General features: G+C 58.3%; 2 protein-coding genes across 3 annotated transcripts; both read left to right on the top strand.

The window, feature by feature from the left end:
• Positions 1 to 952: 952 nt before the first annotated feature.
• On the top strand, positions 953 to 14920 carry DMKN (dermokine). Of its 2 annotated transcripts, XM_012775041.3 has the most exons (20): positions 954 to 1514; positions 1728 to 1892; positions 2005 to 2061; positions 2318 to 2374; positions 2500 to 2619; positions 3172 to 3228; positions 3569 to 3616; positions 3816 to 3866; positions 6050 to 6103; positions 7192 to 7251; positions 7390 to 7437; positions 7644 to 7691; positions 10090 to 10146; positions 10445 to 10492; positions 12074 to 12121; positions 12243 to 12278; positions 13147 to 13218; positions 14191 to 14214; positions 14323 to 14370; positions 14693 to 14920. In XM_012775041.3, the coding sequence occupies exons 1-19, from the start codon at positions 1134 to 1136 to the stop codon at positions 14368 to 14370; spliced, it is 1479 nt and encodes a 492-aa protein (XP_012630495.2). In that variant the 5' UTR covers positions 954 to 1133; the 3' UTR covers positions 14693 to 14920. The 2 variants fall into 2 exon arrangements, with proteins under 2 accessions (XP_075849118.1, XP_012630495.2); XM_075993003.1 differs by lacking the exon at positions 7192 to 7251 and having other exon boundaries at positions 953 to 1514.
• A 5847-nt stretch (positions 14921 to 20767) lies between these two features.
• On the top strand, positions 20768 to 23481 carry KRTDAP (keratinocyte differentiation associated protein). The gene is made up of 6 exons (XM_075993365.1): positions 20768 to 20900; positions 21974 to 22012; positions 22111 to 22152; positions 22285 to 22329; positions 23004 to 23051; positions 23319 to 23481. The coding sequence occupies exons 1-6, from the start codon at positions 20814 to 20816 to the stop codon at positions 23355 to 23357; spliced, it is 300 nt and encodes a 99-aa protein (XP_075849480.1). The 5' UTR covers positions 20768 to 20813; the 3' UTR covers positions 23358 to 23481.
• Positions 23482 to 25273: the final 1792 nt, after the last annotated feature.

Genomic DNA, 25273 nt, shown 5'->3' with positions numbered 1-25273 from the left:
AAACCGGCCCCTCCTAGCTGGGCGATGAGTCCCAGCGATACAGACGGTGCCAAGTGGGCGGCCCGAGGGCCCTGGGAATGGAGAAGGCTGCATTTGCTGAGCAGGGTGAGATCTGGGAGCCCGAGTTCTGTGCTCTGAGCTGGGCTGGGGGAGGGCCGTGCTGCCCCTGTCCCCCCCAGGGAGCCGGGAGGGGCTGAGGGGTGCAGCCCTGCGGCGAGCTCACGCATGTGCCCCCTCCTGGCCGGGTAAACAGGACGGGCGCCTGGGTCAGCTGCTCCCGCCCTTGGCCCTTCCCGCCCACGCGTCCCCGGGGGTGGCGGCCCGCCCAGCTCCCGCTGCTCCGCACCCAGCTTTCTCACCCAGCCAGCGCAGCCCGAACGCTCCCAAACAGCCTGGTGCGGCTCTCAGGGTCACGGCCACTTCCTTCCCCGACACCTCGGGTCCCCTCTGCGGGCGGGAAGGGTGCAAGCACCTGAGGGCTGTCGCCTTTAGGTGGCAATGTGGGAGGGCAGAGGGGGACAGGAGGGCCAACAAGGGGCACCTGTCTGCCACTCTGCTGCCCCCTAGCCAGGCTGGCTGGTGCCTAGGCGTGTCCTGCCCCACTGGGCTTCCCGATCCTTGCTCCCTGGTGGGGTCCTGCCTGTGACCCCTCCCGCCCAAGTCCCCCCACCCCACCGCCTCCAGGAGACTCCACCAAGACTGTCTCCTCGGACGCCCCTGCCCCCACCCTGTGCCCCAAATTCCTGGGGTTGGGAAACTGGAATGCTTTTGTGTCGTCTCACCCCTCCGATGGCCGGGCTCCTGTCTGTTTCGACACAGCCGCTCAGGCTCACAATTACAGCTCATTACCCTATCGGCGGCCCGGCCCTGAGTCACGGGGGGAGGCACCCAGGGCCGCCCAGCCCTGTCACCTTCTCCCAACCTACAGTATAAGGAGGAGTGACAGGGAGGAGGACCCTGGGAAGGCAGGGGCGTCTGGGCAAGGAGAGAAGGCTGCACACCGGAGGGAGGGCAGGACAGGAGTCAGGAGGGAGAAGAGAGAGAGGAGGGCACGCGGAGGGAGAGAACCGGCAGCAAGAAGCAGACTCGGGTGGGAAGAAGACAGAGGGAGAGACAGAGGGGAGCGGGCCGAGATGAAGTTCCAGGGGTCCCTGGCCTGCCTCCTGCTGGCCCTGTGCCTGGGCAGCGGGGAGGCTGGCCCGCTGCAGGGGGGAGGAGGGGGAAGCGTGGGAACGAACGTCGGGGAGGCCATTGGGCACGGAATGGGAGATGCCCTCAGCCAGGGGGTTGGGCAGGCCCTTGGCGAACAGGCCGGAGGGGCACTGGGCTCCGGAGTCAGGGATGCTGCAGGCCACGGCGCGGCCGATGCTCTGGGCCACAAGCTCGGGGAGGCAGCCCACACTCTTGGAAACAGCGGGAGCGAGGCTGCCAGGCAGGCCGGGAATGCCCTTCAACACGGAGCGGATGCCGTCCATAGCTCCTGGCAGGGGGTGCCCGGCAGCAGTGGAGCTTGGGTGAGTGCTGCAGCTGGGCTGAGCATCTTGGGCGGGGTGAAAGGATGGATGGGTCTCCCATTCGCGGCCCTGGGGCAGCCGCCTTCCACGTTACGCACAACCTTCCTCTCCGCCTTGTCCCTTGCTCCGTCCCTCTCTCTGTTCTGCTCTGGCTCCTGTCTATTTCGAAGTTGCTTTGCCTGCCCTCAGCCACCAGGTGTTGTGTCCTTGCAGGGGACATCTGGAGGCCACGGCATGGGCAACCCCGGAGGTGCAGGCGCTCCCTGGGGACATGGGTACCCCGGAGGCCCGGCAGGCAGCTTTGGAAACAATGTTCAAGGAGGACCCTGGGGTCAAGGAGGCAACGGCATGTCACCAAACTTTGGGACCAATGCTCAGGTAAAGTCGCCACCCCGGCCCTGATCCCTGCCACTCCCTCCCGCCAAGCCCACACTGGGCACACGCCCCCCTGGTCCTCTGGGTCCCGTGCTCAGTCTCACCCTCCCCGCAGGGAGCCGTGGCCCAGCCTGGTTACGACGCAATGAGAGGCAGCGGCCCGAATACAGGGGTAAGAGGGAGAGTCTGGGACGAAGGGGTGCCTGGTGCCTGTGACCACGGGAAGTGGCAAAGAGGAAGAGGACAGGAGGGGAGGGACTGAGGTGAGAGGAAGATGGGCCAGGAAGAGATGGGCAGGGAGGGGGCCAGGAAGACAGCAGGGGACTGGGAAGGGGAAAAGAGGCCAAGCCACAGGGGACAGGAGAGGCCTGGCCCCTGGAGACGGTGGTGACCGAAGTCTTAAACTCGCTGTCCCTGTCCCTCTGCAGTGCACCAACCCCCCGCCGTCCGGCTCCGTAGGAAGCTCAAGCTCCGGCAACTCTGGGGTAAGAGGAGAGGGGCGGCCTGGGCGTTCTGCCCGGGAGGAAGTGGCAGGAGAGGAGGGGGAGGAGGGAAGAAGTCCTGGAGCTCCTGTCTTTGACCCTGGCTCTGGTCCCTCCCTGCCTCTCAGGGAAGCGGCAGCTCACAGTCAGGCAGCAACAGTGGCAGCAGCGGCAACAGTGGCAACAGTGGCAGTGGTGGCAGCAGCAACAGTGGCAACAGTGGCAGTGGCAGTTCTGGGGGCAACTGGGTGAGTTCTGCGCCTCCAGTGCAGGGAGAGACGGGCCGAGGCCCCTGGTGGTCCCCGCCGAGGAGATGGGCTCCAAGATGGGCTCCCCTCAAAGCTGCCACCACCCCTGGGTGGGTGGCCTCACTGGCAGTTGTCACCTTGGGGCTCCCGTAGCCTCTGTTCCCCACCTTCTGTGCAAGCTGTGGTTTTCTGCAACAGGTGACCCTTGTCTTCCACTCTGTGACTGTGGGGAGGGTGCCCGGCCAGCCTAACCTCTGGTCCTGCAGTCCCGTGCACTTGGCAAGCCCCAGGAGAGCCGGGGGTGGGGGAGAGAAGCGAGGAGGGGGACGCAGGAAAATAGGACACTTGCTGGGGACGCTCCCAAGAGGACGGGGGACAGGGCTGTGCATGTGGAGACTCAAGGACGTTCACAGAGCTGTGTGTGGATGGAACTAGTAGCTGCAGGGCACACGGGGTCCCTGCGTGGTGGCTGAGGGGCCAGGAGGGACGCCAAGCCTGGCAGCGTAAGGCGCTTTAACTCACTGCTCCTCTCCCTCGTTTCCTCCCTTCTAGGACCGACCCTTAGAAAATTCTAGGAATTTTGACCAAAGCAGCTACTCAGATTCCCAGGTGAAGACTCCAGGGGCTCCTCCCGCTTCCTGCCCCCTGGTGGCAGGCTCGCGGCTTTGCCACCCCTGGCCTGCGGTGGGGGTGTGGGTTGGGGGCAACAGCTCAGATTCCCCAAGTCATCCCACATTTCCAAACGTCCTCGGCCACACCCGGCCTTCTTCGGGCGGGCTCCGAGGAACTTCCCTGAGCCACCGTCTGGCTGGGGACGGGAAGGTCTGGAGGCTGGAGCGAGGGTGGGAACCGGTCAGGGGTTTCAACAAGTCCATCGTCCCCCTGGGAAGGAGTGGTCCCTTGGCAAGTCCTTTTAACACAGCGCTTGAACTCTCGCTGTCCCACGTAGGGGTCCAGTAGCGGCTCCTCCTCGGGCAGCGGCGGAAACAAGCCCGAGGTGAGTGGCTGGACAGCGCGCGTGGGCACACGTCTCCCCCGAGCGGTGGGAGAGGAAGAGGAGGAGCAGAGGCCCCTGCGGGATGGGGGAGCAATGGCTCCATGGAGAACAGATGCCGCCACCGAGGGCTCCCTGGGGTGGAACGCTGAGGAACTGGTGTCTGGGAGGAAACTGAGTCTTCCCTTTCTCGCTCCCACAGTGTGACAACCCAGGCAATGACGTCCGCGTGGCCGGAGGGTCTGGGAGTCAGGTGAGCGCCAAACCCACCAGTTGAGTTGACAGCGGGTTGTGACAGCAGGGTCATCCCGGGCTGTGCCCAACCCGCATAACTCAGCTCCGCTCAGCCCCATCCCGCCCCGCCCAGGGGAGCTGACAACTTGGGCAGAAGAAACCAGACTCGCAGCCCTAAAAACAGCAGCCATCTCCCGAGTAATAACTGATTGCAGATCCTTGCGTGATGTGCCCAGACGGGCTGCAGCAAATCCCATGCAGAGCTCGTTTCCAATGTCCTGTGCCCAGCCAGGGGACAGACCCTGGCGACCCTGGGCAGAGAGAAGTGTTTGGGAAGGTATATCTCCCCCCAGTTATTCTGGAAATCTGGGCTTTATGTCAGCAGCGTGGCGCTGATGGAATTAGTTACGCTCATTTCTGCGTGAATCACCTCTGTCTTGTGAAAGTGCGGGTCGATCCGGCAGGTCCGGGGTGGGGCCGAGATTCGGCACGGATAAGAAGCGCGGGGCGAGGCCGACACCACCCGTCCTGGTCACAGAACCTGGAGCGAGGCCAGCTGGGAGGGGAGGGCCGTGGGGCGGTGGGGCTGAGCGGAGCCCCTCTCTAAAGAGCTCCTCGTGTATTCAGGATACTGAGATTTTATACAGGTTTTAAGAAAATTTCTCCCAGTTTGTAAGTCTGTGTCTAGTTTTTTATACACCAAACTCTGTTTTTTTTTGTTTGTTTTTTGTTTTGTTTTTTTTTTTTGAGACAGGGTCTTGCTCTGTTGCCCAGGCTAGAGTGAGTGCCGCGGCATCAGCCTAGCTCAGAGCAACCTCAATCTCCTGGGCTCAAGTGATCCTCCTGCCTCAGCCTCTCGAGTAGCTGGGACTACATGCATGCGCCACCATGCCCGGCTAATTTTTTCTGTATATATTAGTTGGCCGATTAATTTCTTTCTATTTATAGTAGAGATGGGGTCTCACTCTTGCTCAGGCTGGTTTCAAACTCCTGACCTCGAGCAATCCGCACACGTCGGCCTCCCAGAGTGCTAGGATTACAGGCACACCAAACTCTTAAGTATGCAAGTAGTCAAAAATATCATTTTTTCCCCCTAGTTTCTACTCTTGGTGTATTGCTTTAAAGGTCTTTATTTTCTTCTAGTGCTATGAATACTTCTATCGTCTCTTTTTTTTAAGTCCATCTGGACTTTATTTTGCAGAATACTGTCTAGTGCCCGCTCTCTCCCACCCCTGCCCCGTCTGGTCCTACACTTTGGATCAGAGCTGTGTGTCCCTTTAAGAGGGGGAAACCAGTCAAAAACAGAAGGGAGGAAACTGAGGAGGCATAATTTGCCCCAAATATGTAACCGATATTCCCAGTTCCATTCGTCGAACCACTTCCACCACGGATTTAAAATGCCATTTGTAAATGCCTTAATATTTGGGGGGAGCTCCGGGGAGGTCCGTTTTGTGGGACCGATTCATCCATTCAGGGGCAGAGACCACACTGCTTTATTTATGGTAGCCTTGTAGTATATTAACATCTGTTGGAGGCTGGCACGGTGGCTCACGCCTGTAATCCTAGCACTCCGGGAGGCCGAGGTGGGAGGATCGCTCTAGGTCAGGAGTTCGAAACCAGCCTGAGCAAGAGCGAGACCCCCCCTCTATACTGAAAATAGAAAGAAATTAATTGGCCAACTAAAAATGTATAGAAAAAATGAGCCGGGCATGGTGGCGCATGCCTGTAGTCCTAGCTACTTGGGAGGCTGAGGCAGGAGGATTGCTTGAGCCCAGGAGTTTGAGGTTGCTGTGAGCTAGGCTGATGCCACAGCACCCTAGCCCGGACAAAAGAGTGAGACTCTGTCTCAAAAACAAACAAACAAACAAACAAACAAACATACAAACCAGGGGAGAATTCAGATACGTTGGTGGCAAAGGTGCTTCTGGCTGGATTGTGGGTAACGTGCAGAAATGAATATAAATGGGGATGGTGATGCTATGCACAAACACCATAAAGGAGCAATAACTCCAGCCACGGGAGGTTGCAGCAGGATCCACCAGGAAGGATGGAGCTACCCTGGGAGAAGGGGTCCTTGGAAGCCCTCTGCAAGCTCACGCCTCAGTGTCCTGACTCAGGGGTCCCCCGCCTACACCCTGCTACCCTGCCCTGTCACACCCAGCCTGTGTCCCCACTGACTCGTCTGCATTTCTGTCTTCCCAGGGAACAAGCAGAGAGAACAGTCACCTCCTGGGGGGCTCCCAAGGCGGGTCACAGGTAAGCCGGGGGGCAGCAGGGCTGGCTTCAGACGGGACGGGGGAGTGTGCCGAGGGCCTGGGAAAAAGGGATGTCAGTTTCTCCCCGTAAGCGGCCCTGAATCTGTGTTGACCACCAGAAGGCCCATCTCCCTCCTCCATTCCTTCCTTCCTCCCTTCCCTCCTTCCAACGGGGGCCAGAGCGATGTTAACTTTGTGCGAGCAAAAATAAGGGTCAAGGGGCTATTTGTAAAAACCGTGCTTAAGAAGGCAGTGTGGGAAGGAGGAAGCCACTGAACTTTGAGTCAGAAGACGAGGGCTCCCGCACGTGGCGGGTGTGACTTCAGGCAGGTGGGTTAAACCCCGGGAGCCTGGGCTTCCTCGGATAAAGCCCGACTTGCTCGTCTCCTGCGGTCACTGCCGAGCCTTCTGTGCCTTGCGTAACCACCCGGGGTGGCGCAGGGGCCAGGTGATGGAGGCAGATCGCGGGGCCGGACGCCTGAGCTCAGTGTCCCCATTCCATGAAGGGGCATGGTGGGACTGCACGTTAGTGACTGTCATTACCGGTGATGTTTTGGGGACAGGAGAGGGCGGAAGCAGGAGTATAGAATATGGGCCGGGCGCGGTGGCTCACGCCTGTCATCCTAGCACTCTGGGAGGCCGAGGCGGACGGATCGCTCAAGGTCAGGAGTTCGAAACCAGCCTGAGCAAGAGCGAGACCCCGTCTCTACTAAAAATAGAAACAAATTAATTGGCCAACTAAAAACCTGTAGAAAAAATTAGCCGGGCATGGTGGCGCGTGCCTGTAGTCCCAGCTACTCGGGAGGCTGAGGCAGGAGGATGGCTTGAGCCCAGGAGTTGGAGGTTGCTGTGAGCTAGGCTGAGTATGAATATGATTCACGGGACTGGGTTACACGGTAGCAGGTCATTCTAGAAGGGCTTTCTGAGGCGGGATTTTAGGTGCTGTGTGAAGAAGAGACGGTGGTTTCCCAGAGAGGGGCACAGGGAGCTTGGGCAGAGGCGAGCAATCGTGGGCAGGAGCAGGTTGACGGGCGGCTCCCGTGACGGGACGGGTAAGCCTCGAACATCGGCCCCCTTTTCCCTACCCAGGGGCAAGGGGCCCGTGGGGACAGTGTGAGAGGTGAAGCTGTCAATGGCGTCAGTACCACGGTGAGTGACGGCGACACTCCACCTTGGGCTGGGGCTGTGGCATCGACCGTCCTTGCCTCCCTCCTGACACTTGATATTTCCTGCCTCACGCTCACAAAGTGGCTTCCCAATCTCATGTCTTTCTCGTTGCTTCCGCAGAACTCTGAGATGGCTTCTGGGCCCTTCAACTTCGACACTTTCTGGAAGGTGAGGTCTGCAGGAGAGCTGTGCTCGCTCTGGTTTGGGAGACCAGCCCCTGTCTCTTGGCCCCACGGGCTGGAGTCCTCTCTCTAAACCAACAGTCAGCAGTGGCCCTGGGCCTCCGCTGGCCTGAACACCAACAGGAACGAGCCCTGAGCCAATGACATCATGACCCAATTCCGCCTTTCTCCTTTTTTTTTTTTTCTCTGCAGAATTTTAAATCCAAGCTGGGTTTCATTAACTGGGATGCCATAAGCAAGGTAAGGGCTGGCAGGCCATGCGATCTTCATCCTTGTGGGAGAGGGGACGCGGAGAAGTATTTTGGCCAGTGCCACAAACAAAAGCAACAGGAACAAAACAGAGCGGGAAGCACAGCAGAGACCTGGGAAGAGATCTGGGAACAGCTGGGAGCTGAGCATGCGCGGACGGGATGGGCCTCTTTACTGCTCAGCACACAGACCCGAGCAGGCTCTGAGCCTCAGTTTCCCCTTCAAGAGCCGGAAGGTTAAGGGCAGAGCCAGTTGGCCTAACGCAGGCGGGCAGACCGAATGAGGAGCCGGGGGAGCTAAAGGGCCACACGAGGACTGACACCCCGAGGAGGGAAAAGGAAACCCATGTTGGCTGAGCATCTGGCGGGTGACAAGTGTTAGTCTGGGCCGGGCTCGTGCACAACCTCAGTGGACAGTTGGGGCCCAGAACCCCTCTCTCCTTCCTGCCTTCCCCCTCCCTCTTGCAGGGGAACCCCTGGCCAGGCCCGTTGGACCCCAGAACACCAGAGGCACCCCCAGAGTGGAGGGGGCTGCACAGGGAGGGAGGGGACAATGCAGGAGCTGCAATTGGTGACTCACGGATATGTCATGAGCCACCCTCCCCCTTTTTTAAAAATATAAATCAGTTGCCAAAGTTTATTTTATTTAGTTATTTATTTTTGAGACAGAGTCTCACTTTGTTGCCCAGGCTAGAGTGAGTGCCGTGGCGTCAGCCTAGCTCACAGCAACCTCAATCTCCTGGGCTCAAGCAATCCTCCTGCCTCGGCCTCCCGAGTAGCTGGGACTACAGGCATGCGCCACCTTGCCTGGCTAATTTTTTCTATACATTTTTATTTGGCCAATTAATTCCTTTCTATTTGTAGTAGAGACAGGGTCTTGCTCTTGCTCAGCCTGGTTTCGAACTCCTGACCTCGAGCGATCCTCTCACCTTGGCCTCCCAAGTGCTAGGGTCACAGGCGTGAGCCACTGTGGCCGGCCTGTTGCTAAAAGTTTAGACATTGGAGAGTTCACATAATGACTGGGATCTCTGGCTTCTCTTGAAGCACTGGGCGACACTGGGTGCCCTTCCCCGGGGGCAGCGATCGGCCAGAGCTGGGGAGCAGTGACTTCTGCTCCCCACATGGTCATCTCGGCCACCCGACCGGCGCCTGTGCACACTGGCGTCTCTGATCTTTGATGTAAAGGAACGGAGACCTGGATCCCTGCCTTTGCAAAACTTGTGCCCAGGACAATCAAAGTCTGACCTCTGGGGAGTGGAGTGGGGAGAGAAAGGCAGGAAATGTTCTCAGCCGTGGTGGGTTTCGGTTTGCACGCCCAAACACGCTCTCTGATGGATGGAGAATGGTTGTTGGTAGGAGGAGGACTGTTCGCTGGACCGCGGGGACCGTAGGTGCTGGCAGGAGAGCCGGGCCACGTGCCGACGCTTCCCAGGGGGCCGGGACGGACGGCAGGTGTTTCTGCCCTTCTAGGGGCAGGATCCACCCGGGCCAGCTTCCCTGGGGACGGATCCCCCAGAGACAGCGGCAGGACAGAGGAGGGCACGGAGGAGAATGGAACCCAGTTTTCCTTCACGGGGTGGGGGGTGAAGGAGCTCAGGACCTCAGCCAGAGTGAGGAGTGAGGACAGGGGGCCTCTGTGTGACATTCTTAGAGAGGTAGGGGGTTCTCAAGCCCAGGCCGGGACACCTGGATCTGTATGGGTGACAGTTTTAGACAAAAAGGTCCCTGCAGACGGGTGGAGCAGAGGCCCGTGTACCCCTGCCCTGGCCCACCGCTGCCCTGAACTCCGACCCCTCACGCTCCCTCTTAGAGCCTATTTCTTTGCCCAGGACCAGAGGAGCTCTCGTGCCCCGTGACCTCCAGACAAGGAGCTACCAGATGGAGGGGAGCCCCCCACTCCCTTCCTAAAAACGCCACTATCTCACCGCTAACCTCCACCCCTGCCCTCGCAATAAACCTTAGCTGGCCCACACTCCTGGTCTCTGCTCCTTTCTTATGTCTCCACCGTTGTTCTGGGGTGGAGGGGGTGAGGGTTGGGAGGGGCGGCCGCAGCCCCCCAGCTTTGGGAAACGGGCTCCAGGTCGCATGGCAGGCCGACAGGGGAAGCTCCGCGGCAGGTCCTGGGTGCGAGGTTTTGCTCCGGTGAAGTTCTGCACACCGTATGCACACGAGGAGGGAGGGCGGGCTGAGGCTCCAGAGATCCTGCTTCTTCCTCCTGTTTCCAGAAACAGTTCTCTGGGGTCCCCTAGAGACTCCCAGCCCCCCTCGCACCCCCACCCCCGTCACAAGGTCACAAGGGAATTCCGCAGGCCGAGAGGAGGCGGCAGCAGGAGTACAGCCAGGTGAGCGGCTCAGGGCCCTGCTAACCTGCACCCCCCTTTCCTCCGCAGAACCAAATCCCACGCCCCAGCACGCGAGCCCTCCTCTACTTCCGCCGGCTCTGGGAGGTAGGAGAACCCTGTTTTGAAGACCTGGGTACCCTGGTCACCCTGTCCCTTGCTATGCGCCCCCCCCCCAGCAGCAACCCCCTTGCCATGTTGGAGACAGGCCTCACCCCGCCCAAGTCTCAGCACCAACCCCGTCTCCGATGCTCACCCGCTCAGTCTCTCCGGCTTGTCTTCCTCCAACCCGAGCCACGCCCGGACTCTCAACCCCCTCCTCCTCCTGAGCTGGAACCCGCCCCTGGGGCTGCCCGGACAGCCTCTGAGTTCTGCCCCCGCCACTCAATCCTCCTTCTCCCTCCAGGACTTCAAAAGCAACACTCCTTTCCTCAACTGGAAAACGATTATTGAGGTAAGGGGGGGCGGCAGACCTTCTCACTGCGTAGCGGGGAACCCCCCAGCTCTGGGACACGGGGTTCGGGGCCTTGGTTTCTGTCCCGGCTTCTCACCCTCCCTGCTGAGGACGCCCCCCCCTTTCCCACTTTCCTGGATTTACGGGGTGCGGCGGGACAGAGAAGCGGTGAGTCACCCCGGGGAGTGGGACGGGAGGTCCTCCCCGGGATAAAAGCGGAGGCCCGAGGGCTGGGGCCTCCACAGGTGCGGAAACATGAAGTTGGCCGCGGCCTCCGCTCTGCTGCTGCTTCTGCTGGGCTTGGTGTGGCCGGGGGACGGCCACGGCTGGGTGGGTACCTCGGGGGAGGGGGCAGGTGGAGGGAGATGGGGGAGGGGCCGGGCTGGGGTCCACCTCCGGCGCTGGAAGGGGTGCACAGGGGAGGGGGAAAGCTGAAAGGAAACAGGAGGGCAGTATGGGGGGTCAGGGCCTTTGGGGAACAAGACGCTCGGGCTCACACGCCTATGCGTGCCAAGCACACACGGCTGGACAGGCGGCGCCACGCAAAGGGGGGAGGTCGAGGCCCCGGCTGAGCGTCGTGCTGCACCCGCGTAGAGCCAATGTGGCTTTTCAAGAAAAGCTACAAATCTGATTTTTAAGTGTGGGTGAAAGGTAGGGGGAGGCGGGGGTGCCCGGGTCTGCCCCCCCAGCCTGTGTGGCTCCAGCTCCTTGTTGTCCCAGCTGAGTCGCAGGCCGGCCGCAGCTGCCAGCGTTCCGGGGGCTTGGGTGGGGATGGCGTTGCCAGACCCGGTTCTCTCCCGGCTCCCCAGTCCTGCGTGGGAACCTGCGTCCTGTGTCTGTCTGGGCCGTCGGTTTCTCCCAGGCTCTCTTCCCTCTCTGCTTATCCTGGGCCCAGAGCGGTGGGGGGCAGTGGGGCTGCACAGGGAGGGTGGGGGGTGGTGGGGGGCGGTGGGGGACGGTGGGGAGTGGTGGGCAGTGGTGGGTGGCGGTAGGGCTGCACAGGGAGGGTGGGGGTCGGTGGGGGGTGGTGGGGGGCGGTGGGGGGCAGTGGGGCTGCACAGGGAGGGTGGGGGGCGGTGGGGGGCAGTGGGGCTGCACAGGGAGGGTGAGGGGCAGTGGGTGGCGTGGGTGGGAGGTAGGGGGCAGTGGGGCTGCACAGAGAGGGTGGGGGGCGGTGGGGGTGGTGGGCTGCACAGGGAGGGTGGGGGGTGGTGGGGCTGCACAGGGAGGGTGGGAGGCGGTGGGGGACGGTGGGGCTGCACAGGGAGGGTGGGGGGCAGTGGGGGGCAGTGGGGCTGCACAGGGAGGGTGGGGGGCAGTGGGGGGCAGTGGGGGGCGGTAGGGGGTGGTGGGGCTGCACAGGGAGGGTGGGGTCGGTGGGGGGTGGTGGGGGGCGGTGGGGGGCAGTGGGGAGCATTGGGGCTGCACAGGGAGGGTGGGGGGCGGTGGGGGGCGGTGGGGGGCGGTGGGGGGCAGTGGGGCTGCACAGGGAGGGTGGGGCCCAGACAGTGGACGCGGGAGCTGGGGAAGTCTGGCGAGGCCTGAACCCGAGACACTCACCCCGGCCCCGGCCCCTTTCAGGGCGCAGATGTGTCCTCGCTGCAGAAGAGGGCGGGCGGTGCTGATCAGGTGAGTCGCTTCCCCTTGGCATCCCCTGGCCGGCCCCGTCCCTCTCAGCCTTGTCCTTGGGTCTGGCCAATCCGAAATTCTCTTCCACAATTGTAACAATTCTCTTTCAATAATTCGTCAGCCTGGCGGAGGATGGCAAGATGCGTCAGCCTCTAAGGTAAGCTATCTGGGCCGGGCGCGGCGGCTCACGCCTGTAATCCCAGCACTCTGGGAGGCCGAGGCGGGCAGATCGTTTGAGCTCAGGAGTTCTAGACCAGCCCAAGCAAGAGCGAGACTCCATCTCTAATAAAAATAGAAAGAAATTAGCTGGACAACTAAAATTATATATAAAAAATTAGCTGGGCATGGTGGCGCATGCCTGTAGTCCCAGCTACTCGGGAGGCTGAGGCAGGAGGATCGCTTGAGCCCAGGAGTTTGAGGTTGCTGTGAGCTAGGCTGATGCCACGGCACTCCAGCCTGGGGCAACAGAGTGTGACCCTGTCTCAAAATAAAATAAAATAAAATAAAATAAAATAAAATAAGGTAAGCTATCTGCCACCTGACCACCTGGTTGAGGTCCTGGTCCTTCTTTCCCTGGCCTCCCACCCTCACCTCCCAAGTGACACTGGAGAGTCGGGACAGGTGCCAAGGCAAGGAGGAGGCCAGCCCTCTGAGCTAGGACAACACAGGGCGTGAGGACGTGGGCCCCGGCCGGAGGAGATTCTATAAAAAGAAAGCACATGGCCGTGGCGGCTCATGCCTGTAGTCCCAGCTACTCGGAGGCTACTCAGAGGCTGAGGCAGGAGGATCTCTTGAGGCCAGGAGTTGGAGGCCAGCCTGGGCAATATAGTAAAGCCCCATCTGTAACGAATTTTTTTAAAAAAGAAAGAAAGAAGTGAAAACGCGCGACACAAGGCAGGGAGAAGGCAGGGGCTTTAAGAAAGGTCCAGGTGGGGCGGGAAGGTGGGGTGTTTATTCCGGAACAAAATGATGTCATCTCTTCCCTTCCTCCCTTCCGCGGCCCCTCCCCGCGCTGTGTCCCACAGAACTACAACTATAACCAGCAGGCGCACCCTACCGGCTACGGCTGGCAGTACCCGGCCAAGGGCCCTGCCAAGGTAAGGCAGGCGACCGCCCTGTTTCCCTGGGGGGGGGGAGCAGGGACAGAGGCTTTGGCAGCCCGGGTCCTCTGTGTTGGTGGGCTGAGGCCGAATCCTGCTCACTCCGAAAGCCAGGCCTCCCTGAGCCTTCGTGAGCCTCCCCGAGCCTTTGTAAGGGAGGCCCGGAGCGGAGGCTGGAGGGTTCGTGCTCACTCGCTCACTAAGAAAAGGCCGCAAGGGTGCAGCCGCCGCTGTCCCGTACCAGAGGGAAGACTGGGCCCCAGTGCCCTCCCCAAAGAAGAACTGTGGCTCTAAAAATCCCGTGACACGAGGCAAAACACACAGCTCTTCCTATTGTAGCGTTTGCTCCCTGCTGGGCTTTTCTGGGAAGTGGGCCGAGGGAGAGGAAAGCAAGCTGGTACTTAGGAGAAGCCAGGCTTGGTGGCAAAACCAATGGCTCAAATGCCACCCAAGGAAATAAATGGGGGGAAAAATACTTGAGAATTTTGTTTCTTTGGTTGCAAGGAAAGCAATCCCATCATGCTAAATACTAAGGAAGCTGTCAAGGAAAAAGTAGGAGGGTATTTCCCTCCGTCAGGGTGGCAGAGCCCCTGCCCTGGGCGAGAGGACCTTCTCCTGGGAGACCAGAAACTCTAAGCTGCCTGAAAGGAGGTGGCCATGCAGCTAGTTAAACCTGCACCACCGTGGCCAGTGTGTCCACCTAGCGGGCAGAGGGAGACCGATCCTCCTTTGATGTCCCTTGACCAGTGAGCTCAGGGACCACATGCAATATCATCTCGGCTAAAATGCACGTAGGGTAATAAATCTGCTCTCATGCAACACATCACATAAACTCAATGACCTTGGCGATCGTCCTGGCTTGAGCCCGCCCCTGCCACCCGGGCCTTGGTGAGCCCCGGGGCCACGGCAGAGTGCGGGGAGGCCACGAGAGCCCCATGTCACCTCCTCTGATCTTCTCTTTCCCTGCAGGGAGACGTCCCGGCTGCTTCCGCGGTGAGTATGGGGGCCGAGGAAGTCTGGCTCCGGAACGAAGGGGGCTGAGGCCGGAGGGTGTGGAAGGGACAGTGTGACGTCCCCTCAGACACTCTCCTTGTCCTGCAGGCCTCCCGGGCGCAACCCAGCCTGCTGCACTGGCTGAAGTTTTGGTAGGTGAGTGTCACAGTGAGCCGCACAGGGCCATATCCCAGGGGCTGGGACACAGTCGCCCCTCGGGGCAGCGCCTGGATCTTGGCATCGCCCCCGGCCCTCCGTCAGGAAGTTGGGTTCGCTCCGGGTGGATGGTAAAGGAATTGAGGAGGAGGAGACCCCGTTGTGGGGTGTGGGGAAAGACTCATAGGACAATGACCTGGGACACTGAGAAACCACCCCGTGAGATCCGAGCGGAGGGCCGAACATGGCGGGGCAGATCCAGGGGTTCCAGCAGATCAAGGAGCGGCCGCGACCTATCACTGGATCTTGTCCTTTCTTCTAGAAAACGATTTCCCATCACGACTGAGGCCTGGAAACGCGGGTCGTCAGGAGCCTGACGGGGTCCCCCCAGCCCCCCACCCCGTGCCGGCCCTGGGCTGGGTGGTGTCCGGATAAACCGGCCACTCCCTACCCCTCCGTCTTGTGACCCGAAGCCACTGGCGGTTCTTCGGCCAGAGCTTCCTACTTTCGAGTTTCTCTGTGGAAATAAAACATGAATCTTGTTTCCCTACGACTTTCTCGAATTTTATTCTTGCATGCTACAGGGATGGCCTGGGTCGGGGAGGATGGGAGAGTGATTTGGGGGGCAGATAACTTATCTCCCTCCTGGGAGTGGTATAAAACGTGGTAGGCTGAGAGAGACGAGGCCTGGGTTTCGTTCTGGACGAGAAGCAGCTGGCTCATCTCACTGTGCCTCAGTTTCCCCATCTGTAAAAAAAACCCAATCTTTGCCCAGCCTACATCGGAATACAACGCGTGCTGGGCTTGGGGCAATCACAGGTGTTCTGGTATCGGAAAAAGCAACAGTGAAAGTATTCAGATGGAGGCTGCAGTATACAGGTCGTTCAAAGCGGGGAGCCCAGTCCCAGGGGGTCGGGGAGAGTGCAGCATGTGGGAGCAGGGGGCTGGGGGACACTGTGCCCCCCACATGAGCAGACTGGAGTAGGGGGAGAGGAGCTTCTGGGTTGAGGTGCTTAGGAAATGGGGGGCTGGGTCAGACCCAGGACCTTGTCCTATGCGGCTGCTCTGTGCTTCTAGAACACAGAGGGCGGAAGGCAGAACACCTCGACCCCTCAGAGTGCCAGTGACGCAGGCAGAGGAGCCCCTGGGGCAGGGCTGGAGTCTGCGGTTGGGGTCTCCAAGTCCCATCAAGCTGGCACGGTGTGCTCAGTTTAAGGAGCCCCCCAGTCCCACCGTGCTCCCCCCGACATCCCTGCAGACGACCAGGAAGTAAAAGGACGGCCCTGCCAGCCGAGTGACTTCTGCCCCGGTTGCCCTGGTCATCGCTCCGTCCCCGGGCTGGGCACAGGGCTTCAAACAGCTGGGGAATAAATGAAAAAGGAACCAGACCCCACACTGACCCCCAGAAACCGACTTGATGGAAACGCCAGACTGGGAGAAAGGGCAGGGCTGCCCCTTCGCTCTGCCTCCCTTCCTCACTGGGGTCCTTCCTTATGTGGTGGCCCTGGTCTGCATAGTCACCGCCCCGGCTCAGCGCCCCATGAGGGCCTTGCAGTACCTCCCGGTGGCCACAGGGGGGAGGACGAGGGGCCGTCCCCTAGAGGACGCTCCATCCCGAACCGCGACAAGCCTTCCTGTCTCCTGGGGAGGATGGGACGCAGCCTCGAACTCGGCTCTCCTGGAGCCAGTCCCCGAGGGGTCGAGGGGGACGTGGGTGTGGTCAGATGGTTCTGGATTCTTGCGGCGTCCCTGGTCCCAAGGCCGAAAGCAGCCCCTTAAAGTTCAAAGTAACACCTGCCGCAGGCTAAGGTCCCCTGGCGCAAGGGACCGTCCAGTCAAGGGCAGGCCGCCCCTCTCTCCTGCCAGGGCCTCCAGGGACCTCCTGGAGTCCCAGCTTTCATTTCCTTTCCTTATAGCTCATTCTCCCACAAGGCCGGGAGGATTCCCCGCTCGGAACAAACTTTTCGTCGGCTCTGGACTAAAACCCCCGATCCGCACCGTGGTGGTCTGGCTATGACCTCCCTCCCCGGAGTCACCCTGGGCCACACGGCTGTCGCCACCTGCCCCTGGGCCCCAAGACCTTCGGAAGGCCAGGGCTCCTGCTGCTTCAGGGCTGCCCTCGAATGTCCCTCCCCGGGCCACCTTAACCAAGGATGCCCGGTCGTGCGCACGTCGCCTTGTTTTCTTCACGGTGCTGTCATTCTCGGACGTTATCTCATTTGCTTATTTATTTTTCGTTCTGATTGAGATCCGTCTCCCCGACTGGAACGTAAACTCCTCGGGGTAGGTGCATCGTCCGTCCTGAATTCCCAGCACCGGCAGCCAAAGTGGTCACTCGACAAATATTTACGCATTAGGGAATGGAAAAAGGGATCGGAATCTAGTGGGCCCAATCCAGGAAGTCTTCCTGGGAGAAGTGTAAGCAAAGGGCACGCAGGGTGGGCGGCCAGGGAAGAACCAGACCTGCCGGTGAGCGAGGCTGCCCTCCTGGGTGTGGCGGTGGCGTTGGCAGAGGGAGGGAAGGAGGGATGGGATGCGGATGCCTTGGGCTCTGCCTCCTAACACCCCGCTCCCCAGCCCCCTTTCTCGCCCAGGATTCCAGGGTTTTCGCCTCAGTGCCTCGAGGAAGCAGGGTCTCTCCCTGCAAATGCCCCGTTCGCTCCTTGAACCCAGCAGGCCGGCTCCCAGCCCCTAGGTGTGTCTCGGGATGGAGCAATCAGGGCTGGGCCTCACCTCCCACCCACACTCCACTCAAGTTCTGGCACATCTGGGCTGGGGTGGGGGCAGGCCTGTGGGAAAACAGGGGTTTACTGGTATTCTCTAGGGGGATCTAGGAAATCAACCAGACCCGGGGGGTGGGGGTGGGGGGCGCTGCAGAGCCAGACTCTGTGACTCTGTCCCGCTTCATTAACCCCACGTGGTTCCTCCAAGGCGGAGCTGAACCCCGGGTGGGTTTCCTGCCACCCGCGATCTGAACTGCTGGGACCCTCTCCCAGAGAGAACCCCTCTGCCCCTCCCCGCTCCCACCTGGCCAGCCACTGGCCGTCGGATGCTCAAGGAGCACAAACTCGCTGAGGCTGTGTGGTCAGGGGACATGGGGAGGAGCTTGCAGAGAGACACTGGATTCTAAAGCTAGCACTCACAGCGAAATCACGTAAAGACCAAATTACCCCGGAAAATTCTACCAGGAAGGTGCCAGATGGAAACAAATCCTAAGTCCAACACAGCCAGTTTTTTATTCAGCATTGGAACAAGAATTTCTTTGGTGGAGCACACGACATTGTTGGAGCATTGTGTTTGGAGGCTTTATACAAAAGTACCTATCTTTAAAATCTAGAACTTTACAACACTAGAACTAGAACACTAGTCTTTAAACACATATGGTATGTCAAGATGCTCACCCTATGAGAGGCATCTGGAAGCTGAGGGAATTGCAGGCTCGTTCTGGGGCACACGCTCATTGAGTGCCAGTAACCTCTTAGCTCTCTCTGCTTTCATTCGGCCCAAGAATGTGAAGTTCAGCTCATTGAAATCAGTGGCCGAATGCTCAGAGCGGCCACGTACAGTTGTGCAGGCTGCGCACTGCAAAAGGACACCCGGCAAAGAGTGCTAGTGGGGGTTCCCTGCAGCCTGGCCCCACGCTCGGGGCACGGGTCTAATTCACACAAGGTGCTGCTCGGGCTGGCCAGGACACTACTCCACGGTGTAGCTTAAGGAGCAATCGGGTTGAGGATCTGGAAGCCCAGGGTTCTAACGCTGGCCCTGGCACACACTGGCCGTACGACCTGGGGCAAGTTATTTAACCTCTATACGCTGGGGTTCCCCTGCCTAGGGCATGTGGATAATTACAGTGCCCGCTTCGCAGAATCGCCGCAGCATCTCAACGAGATCATGTATTCGGAGCACCTAGCGCAAGGCCTGCCGCGTAGTGAGCCCTCAATAACCGGAGGACGTTGTCATTAGCACCATTAGGTGGAGAGGAAAACACAGGCAGGTCAGTTGGTTGCCATGGAACAATCACAGACTAGATCCCAGAGCCAAGCAGAGGATGGTGCCCGGGCCGCCCACCGGCTTGGATTTCCCGGGGCAAAACCGAGGCTGCGTCCCTCCATCCACGCCTGACTGTAGCCGATGGATCGCCCAACCTCAGCTGTCTTTTGATCTGATTCTTCCTTCCTTCCACTCCTGGAGTTTGACCGTGTGCCGGCAGAATGGTGGCCGACGAGCTTTTTCGGTCACTGTTCACTGATTAGTGAGAATTCATCCCACACGAAAACAGGTGTCTTCCAGAAAACCGTTTGGGAGGAGCCCCACCCACCCGCGTCATTCTCTAACTCGTTCCCTCCGGTGGCGCCAACCGTAGGTGACATCCAGGGCCACATGGCCACCTGTGCCAGGCTGGCGTTCCTCCAGCCCTGTCTCCTGGGCGGCTCTGCAAAGGGGAAGCTGCCATGGACAGAATCAGAGCTGCCCCGTACGGTTGTGCAGGCTGCGCACTGCCAAAGGACCCCCGGCGACGGGTGCTAGTGGGGTTCCCTGCAGCCTGGCCCCACGCTCAGGGCACGGGTCTAATCCACACAAGGTGCTGCACGGGCTGGCCAGGACACTACTCCACGGTGTCTTCCTGCGGCCAAAGAGGGGCAGGACGTCTGGGACTGGGGTGGGGGGCCAGGGTGAGCGTTGAAGTTCAGGGTGCATGGAGACTGTTCTCGAATGACACCTGGCTCTCCCGCCCTCGGCCTGCTGTCGCAGGGCATTGCGCCAGGCCAGGCCGGGGCGAGCAGGCCCACTGGCAGATAAGGCCTGGCTTTGCCCAGCAGCGCCACGAGTCCCGGCACCTCCCTGCTACACCAGGAACCGGTCAGGCCACCTGAACCTCATTGTGGAGAAGGCTGCTTGATTAGGATGTTTTGTCACTTACGAGATGATCCAACTTCCAAGCCGGGGGTAGGGTGGGGTGAGCTCAGCGAAATGGGGTAGGCACTCCAAGTTCAGGACACCTAGCTCCCGTCTCCAACCGGGCGTCCCTAAGACCTTATTTTTGCTTTTCTGTGCTTCTTCTCTCTTCCCTGTTTTCTTAGCTCAAGACAGTCGCCCAAGAGTAAAAGACGGGCAGCTGGAGAGGGGCGGGGGCCAGCCCCGAGGAAAGAAAGGGTATAACTTGGCAGAAGGATGCCTGAATATTAATTCCAACAATGCAACCTAATAAATGCTGACCTCAGGTGTGTTCTGTGCAAAGCATCGTGCTGGGGGTTACCAGGCGGATTAGGATAAACTTCCTGACCTCCAGGAATTCAACATTCTAAAAGGGAAACAAGAGAAGAGCACAAATGACTCCAGGCGCAATGCCAGGGAGATACAAACGAACTGATAGTGCAATTCTGAGAAAGGAAAGATGGGGGGGGATGGGGAGGGTGGGACAAGTCAGGGAAGCTTCACCCAAGAGGGACTGGGCTCTCAGAACTGGAGGAGAGAGTAGGACATTTTGGGAATAAGGAACAGCACGGCCGGAGGCTTGGAGGACAGAAAAAGAAGGGTCTATTTGGGCCGGACGTGGTGGCTCACGCCTGTAATCCCAGCACTCTGGGAGGCCGAGGTGGGAGAATCGTGTGAGTTCAGGAGTTCGAAACCAGCCTGAGCAAGAGCGAGACCCCGGCTCTACTATAAATAGAAAGAAATTAATTGGCCAACTAATATATATCGAAAAAATTAGCCGGGCATGGTGGCGCATGCCTGTAGTCCCAGCTACTCGGGAGGGTGAGGCAGGAGGATGGCTTGAGCCCAGGAGTTTGAGGTTGCTGTGAGCTAGGCTGACGCCACGGCACTCACTCTAGCCTGGGCAACAAAGCGAGACTCTGTCTCAAAAAAAAAAAAAAAAAAAAAGAAAGAAAGAAATTAATTGGACAACTAAAAAAAAAATTAAAAAAATGAAAAAAGAAAGAAAGGTCCATTTGGAAAGGAGTTCAGTTTGGCTAGAATGTGAGGTACATGCAAAGGTAGTAAAGGGTGAAAAGTTAACAAGGCAGGTTGGGTAAAATAAAGGTCTTCAGTGGCAGTCTAAGGAGTTCAGACAGAATTTTCCAGAAAAAAAAAAAGCCTGAATTGTAAGAGAGGAATGAGAGACGTGGGGAAAGAGACAAAGACAAAAGGAGGGTTGCCTGAGTGCCACCGCCAAACCCTCGCAGGGACAGGTCCGACCTGTCCCCACCGGGCCACTGGCATGGAGAGGCCTATGGCAGCCTCACCTTCCCAGCGCCTGGGGCGGGGTGTGCGTTGAGAAATCCCAGGTCGATGGGGAACAGTCCCTGCCTCCCCCTCCCTGAGCCCCGGGGGTGGGCGACAGAATCTGGGGGTGAGTCAGTGGGGTGGGGACCCCGCTTCTGCCTTGGAATATAAAGAGCGAGCAGGGAGGCCCCGCCTCAGAGCACCCCAAAGCCGACACCATGAAGATCCCGGTTCTTCCCGCCGTGGCTCTGCTCTGTCTCCTGGCGCTCCACTCCGCCCGGGGCGCCGCCCTGGGGGGCTCCGAGGTGAGCACCCCGCCTGCGGGTTTTTCTTACACCCACCACCCACCTGCCCCTCAATTTCTTTGCCCGCCGTCCCCCCGCTGGGGACGTGGCTCTGACGTCCGGATGGTGGCAGGGGCCCACCGGGAAGCTGGGGCTGGGGAAGGGAGCGGAGCCCCGCTGGGGAGATGTTGGGGAGCAGAGATGCTTGCGATGGAAGGACTGGGAGGAGGAGACCGGGGCTCAGGTGTGTCGCCTGGGCCCAGCCTGCGATCCAGAATCCCTATGACCCAGCCCCGGCTAGACAGGAACACTGCCGTCCATTCTGGATTTAAAAGTCTAAACCGGGGGTTCACAGACTCAGCTGCTGAGGGTCCAAGCCAGTGGTGTCGGGGAGCAGGGGTGCCCCGATCTAAAGGGGGGCTGTCTCCACTCCATCCGACGGCCGCAGAGGGGAAAACGTGCCCAGTGTGCAGTCTTCAAATTTTCGGGAGAAACCAGAGATCTGGATTTATTTATGAATTCTTACTAATCCAGAATGTTTAATTCGCATTCAAAAACAAGCAAGCCACGCAGCTGTGAGATCCAGACATCCGGGTCCAAGCCGTGGGCTGGCGTCGGAGATGTCTGTTTGGGGGAGGAAGGAAGAAGGGAGCCGACAAGAGGGGCTGCTCTGTGGTCTGGGGGCGTCGTCTCCCAAGGGAGGAGGGAAAGGGACACTCCAGCGCCGGTGGCAATCGAGGGACAAAGCAAACCAGGCGGCCTCAGCAGCATGGCCCCCCTCTGCCTGCCGACCTTCCCCGCCCAGCTATGGGGGCTGAGCATGGGTGTCTCTGCGACACCCCAACACCCCGACTCCGCCGCAGAACAACTCCGGCTGGGTTCTCCCGGGAGGAGCCCTCTCTGCTCCGCCCTTTCCGCCCGGCGCCCCGTGGATGCGGGGCTGGGGTTTGAACTTGCGTCTCACACGTGCCTTTTCCCACACCTGCCCCTCCCCTCGTGCACCTGCCAAGCACGTGCGCGGCCAGGGCAGAAGCTGGTCGGGAGGGACGTGATCATGTGACCACTGGCTTCCTGTTGTCCCTCTCCCTCTCCAGGAAGAAACCACCATCGGGAACTACGTGGCGGGATCCGAGGTGAGCCATCAGCCCCTGCACGCACCCGGCCCACGAGTGCGCCCCCTGCCCCCTCGCGCTCCGTAGCGACTTTCTTAACACCGTGCTTTTTCGCCTAGGCCTTTAACCCTCAGTTCTTGAACATCGACAAGTTGCGATCCGTAAGTACGATTCCCCGGCGTGCCCCGCGGTGTCCCCTCTGCAGAGGGGACAAACGCCCTGGGAGAGCTTCAGCTCCGTCCCCACCCCCCCAGCCCCCCTGACCTGCTTCTGGTCTCTCTCTTTCTCCGCAGGCTTTTAAGCCTGATGAATTCCTGAACTGGCACGCGCTCTTCGAGGTGAGTGCTCGGGTGGCCCCTACCCTCCCCGGCCGTCTTCCCAGGCTGGTGGCAGCACGTTCTGGTTTTAAGCCTTTTGGATCCTTCCCGAGTTCCAGGAGGGAGTGGCTGCCCTGCCCTGCCTGGACGCTGCCCAGTGTGTCGGCAACCAAAGAAAGCGTCCCCAAGAGCCTGCTGTGGTTACACCCTATTTTCTCAAGATAGCAGTGCAAGAGCAGGGCCACATAGACAATTCCGGAAGAGGAAGAATTAATCAGTTGAGATTGTATTTGCATTCCCTCATCCCCGATGAAGAAACGCATGCTCAGTGAACAAGCGAGGCCCACCCAAAGGCAGACGGCCAAGTCAGTGGCAGAGTTGGGCTAGCGCTTGTGTCTCAGGACTCTGCGCTTACCTTCCACGTGGCTTCGTGCAAATGTCTGCAGTTGTCTGAGCCTCAGTTTCCTCATCTGTGATGCGGGGATGATGATGGTACCTACCTCAAAAGGGTTACTCTAGAGACTAGACGAAATCACCCCTGTAGAGCATTTAAGGCTTCGGGAAATACTAGCTCTTACTGTAATTATGGAACAATAACCCCACGGCCACTAGGGGCGCTCATGTAGTGAGTGCTTCCAAATCCACGCTCACCTGCCCTTCCCCACCTCACTCTCTTGCTCTCTTTTTCTTTTCAGGCCATCAAAAAGAAACTTCCTTTCCTCAACTGGGATGCTTTTCCTAAGGTAAGAGGCGGTGGGCATTAGGGGGTACAGAGGTTGGGGTGAGGAAAGAAGCAGAGGATCGGGAGGAGGGTAGGGACAGTAAAAGGAAGATAAACCTTCTTCTCGACAAAGCAAAGGGAAATCTCAGCTGCTAAATTTAGAGGAGAATGGGCACTTACATTGGGGCAGAAATTCCTTTCCATCAGCACCTCGTCCTATACCGGGCTTCCTTGTGGGGACTCCAGCACCCAGGGGTCCCCAGTCTAGCCATAACCCCTCTCCCTCCAGCTGAAAGGACTGAGGAGTGCGACCCCTGATGCCCAGTGACATGGCCTTCAAGACCCAGCACTGCCGACCCCACTGGAAGAGGAGGCTGGCGTGGGATCCGGCTCCCTTCCTACGATGATGCGTTCCTGGTTCAGTAACCACAATAAAATGTTTTCCATCTAAATAGCTCCCGTATCTGTGCCTCTGTCTTTATCCTGCTGGGATCTAGAAAAGAACTGAGATGGAATGAGCTCCAAGGTTGGTGGGCAGAAGTCTGGAATTCCCAGAGGAGAATAAGTAGGGAGAAAGGAGGACAAATCGAGGTGGTGAGAGACCCCCTGGTGTCCTAGCTCCTTGGTACTGGCTGCATCCTTGAGGAGCATGAAGCTATGAGTTGCTTAGTAAGACGCCCAGGGAATCAAACCTGCTCCCTGACCTATTAGTATCCTCCCCCACTCCCCACCTGCCTTCTGAAAACCTGATGCCTTTTGTTTTGGCAATTTCATATAATAGAGCTGTCCTGCAATCCCAGGTTCAGGATCCAGCTTAAATCATGTCAGTCCATAAGGAATCCTAGTTTTGGAATTAGGGTAGCTTATAAATAAAGAAAAGCAGCACGTGACCTTGGGCTTTTCTAAGCCTCAGTTTCTTTATCTGTGAAATGGGCGTGGAAATAAATGAGAATGATAACAACTACCTTGTGGTGTTGTTATGAAGGTCATAATGAGATAAGTATGCAAAGCCCCTTGCACAAGGCCAGGTGTATAGTAGATACCATATTGCAACTTCCCCAGTTTCAACCAGAGCTGCCACAACGACCCAGATTCACTCACTCACCTACCCACTCGTCCATGCACCCATCCACCCATTAACCCCAAAGATCTTGCAACATGGGATGGATTCAGTTTTGCTTCCACCAGATGTAGTCTGTATGACCTTTTCCATGTACTTAAAATCATGAATTAGTTGGCATTATTTCTTGTTTCTCTTGAAAAATAGGAAAACTGGAGGACGATGGATCTATGATTGGCTTAAAGCCAAGTAGCATCTGCCCTACTTACTTAGGACATGACTTCCAGAGACATTTCCATGTGGCAAGCTCCGCTTATTCTCACTGCCTTTTGGCCTTTATAAGCAACTGGGTTTGCAAGCCATGGGCTGCAGCTTAAGGAAGTGGACCGAAAGGGAAATTAAACTTAGTTCCTCCTTTTAAAGAATTTACAGACTAGATGAATAAGACATGTAAATGCTCTTACAGTCTTGCTTCTAATTAACTAACAATAAACAAAGAAGAGATGAGCTACAGACAAGAAAATAATGGACACTGGTCAAATGCCACAAACAATTAAAATGCTTAGTAGAGACTGAGCACCCACAAGTTGGATTAGATAGGAAATGGAGTAGGGGAAGAAGAGGGGTAGGTTCCTTAAGGGACATGTATTGAGTGGCTAGGCTTTAGGGGAAGACTAAAGAGTCTTAGGAGGACTAAGAATCACCATACAAAAGTTAAGAGTATCTCTGAGACAAAGCAGTGGTTCTCAAAGTGTGGTCCTGGGACTGGCAGCATCAGGATCACCTGGGAACTTACCAGAAATGCAAATTCTTGGGCTCCACCCCAGAGCTACTATATCAGAGCTGGGGGTGGGGTGCAGCCACCGTGTTTAAACAAGCCCTCTATGTGAGTCTGATGCACTAAAGCTTCAGAACCACTTCAAAAAGGAAAGTTGGAAAATGATTAATCCAAACTCTGTAAAATAATTTGTGTGACCATGGCCCAGAGAGCTACATGCAGAAGCCTTGAGCAAGTGGTCTCACCATGGTTGGAGTTACAGCTTGGTTTTATACATTTTGGGGAGACAGGAATTACACGCCAAGTCATAAATCAATACATGGAAGGTGAACATTGTTTTGGCTGAAAAGGCAGCACATCTCAAAGCAGGGAGTTACAGGTTATAGGAGGGTTTAAAGATTCTTTG

The sequence above is a fragment of the Microcebus murinus genome, chromosome 16 (assembly GCF_040939455.1).
Source record: "Microcebus murinus isolate Inina chromosome 16, M.murinus_Inina_mat1.0, whole genome shotgun sequence".
Classification (NCBI taxonomy): domain Eukaryota; kingdom Metazoa; phylum Chordata; class Mammalia; order Primates; family Cheirogaleidae; genus Microcebus; species Microcebus murinus.
The sequence above is the reverse complement of the archived record's forward strand: the minus strand, read 5'-3'. Positions and strand labels throughout refer to the sequence as shown.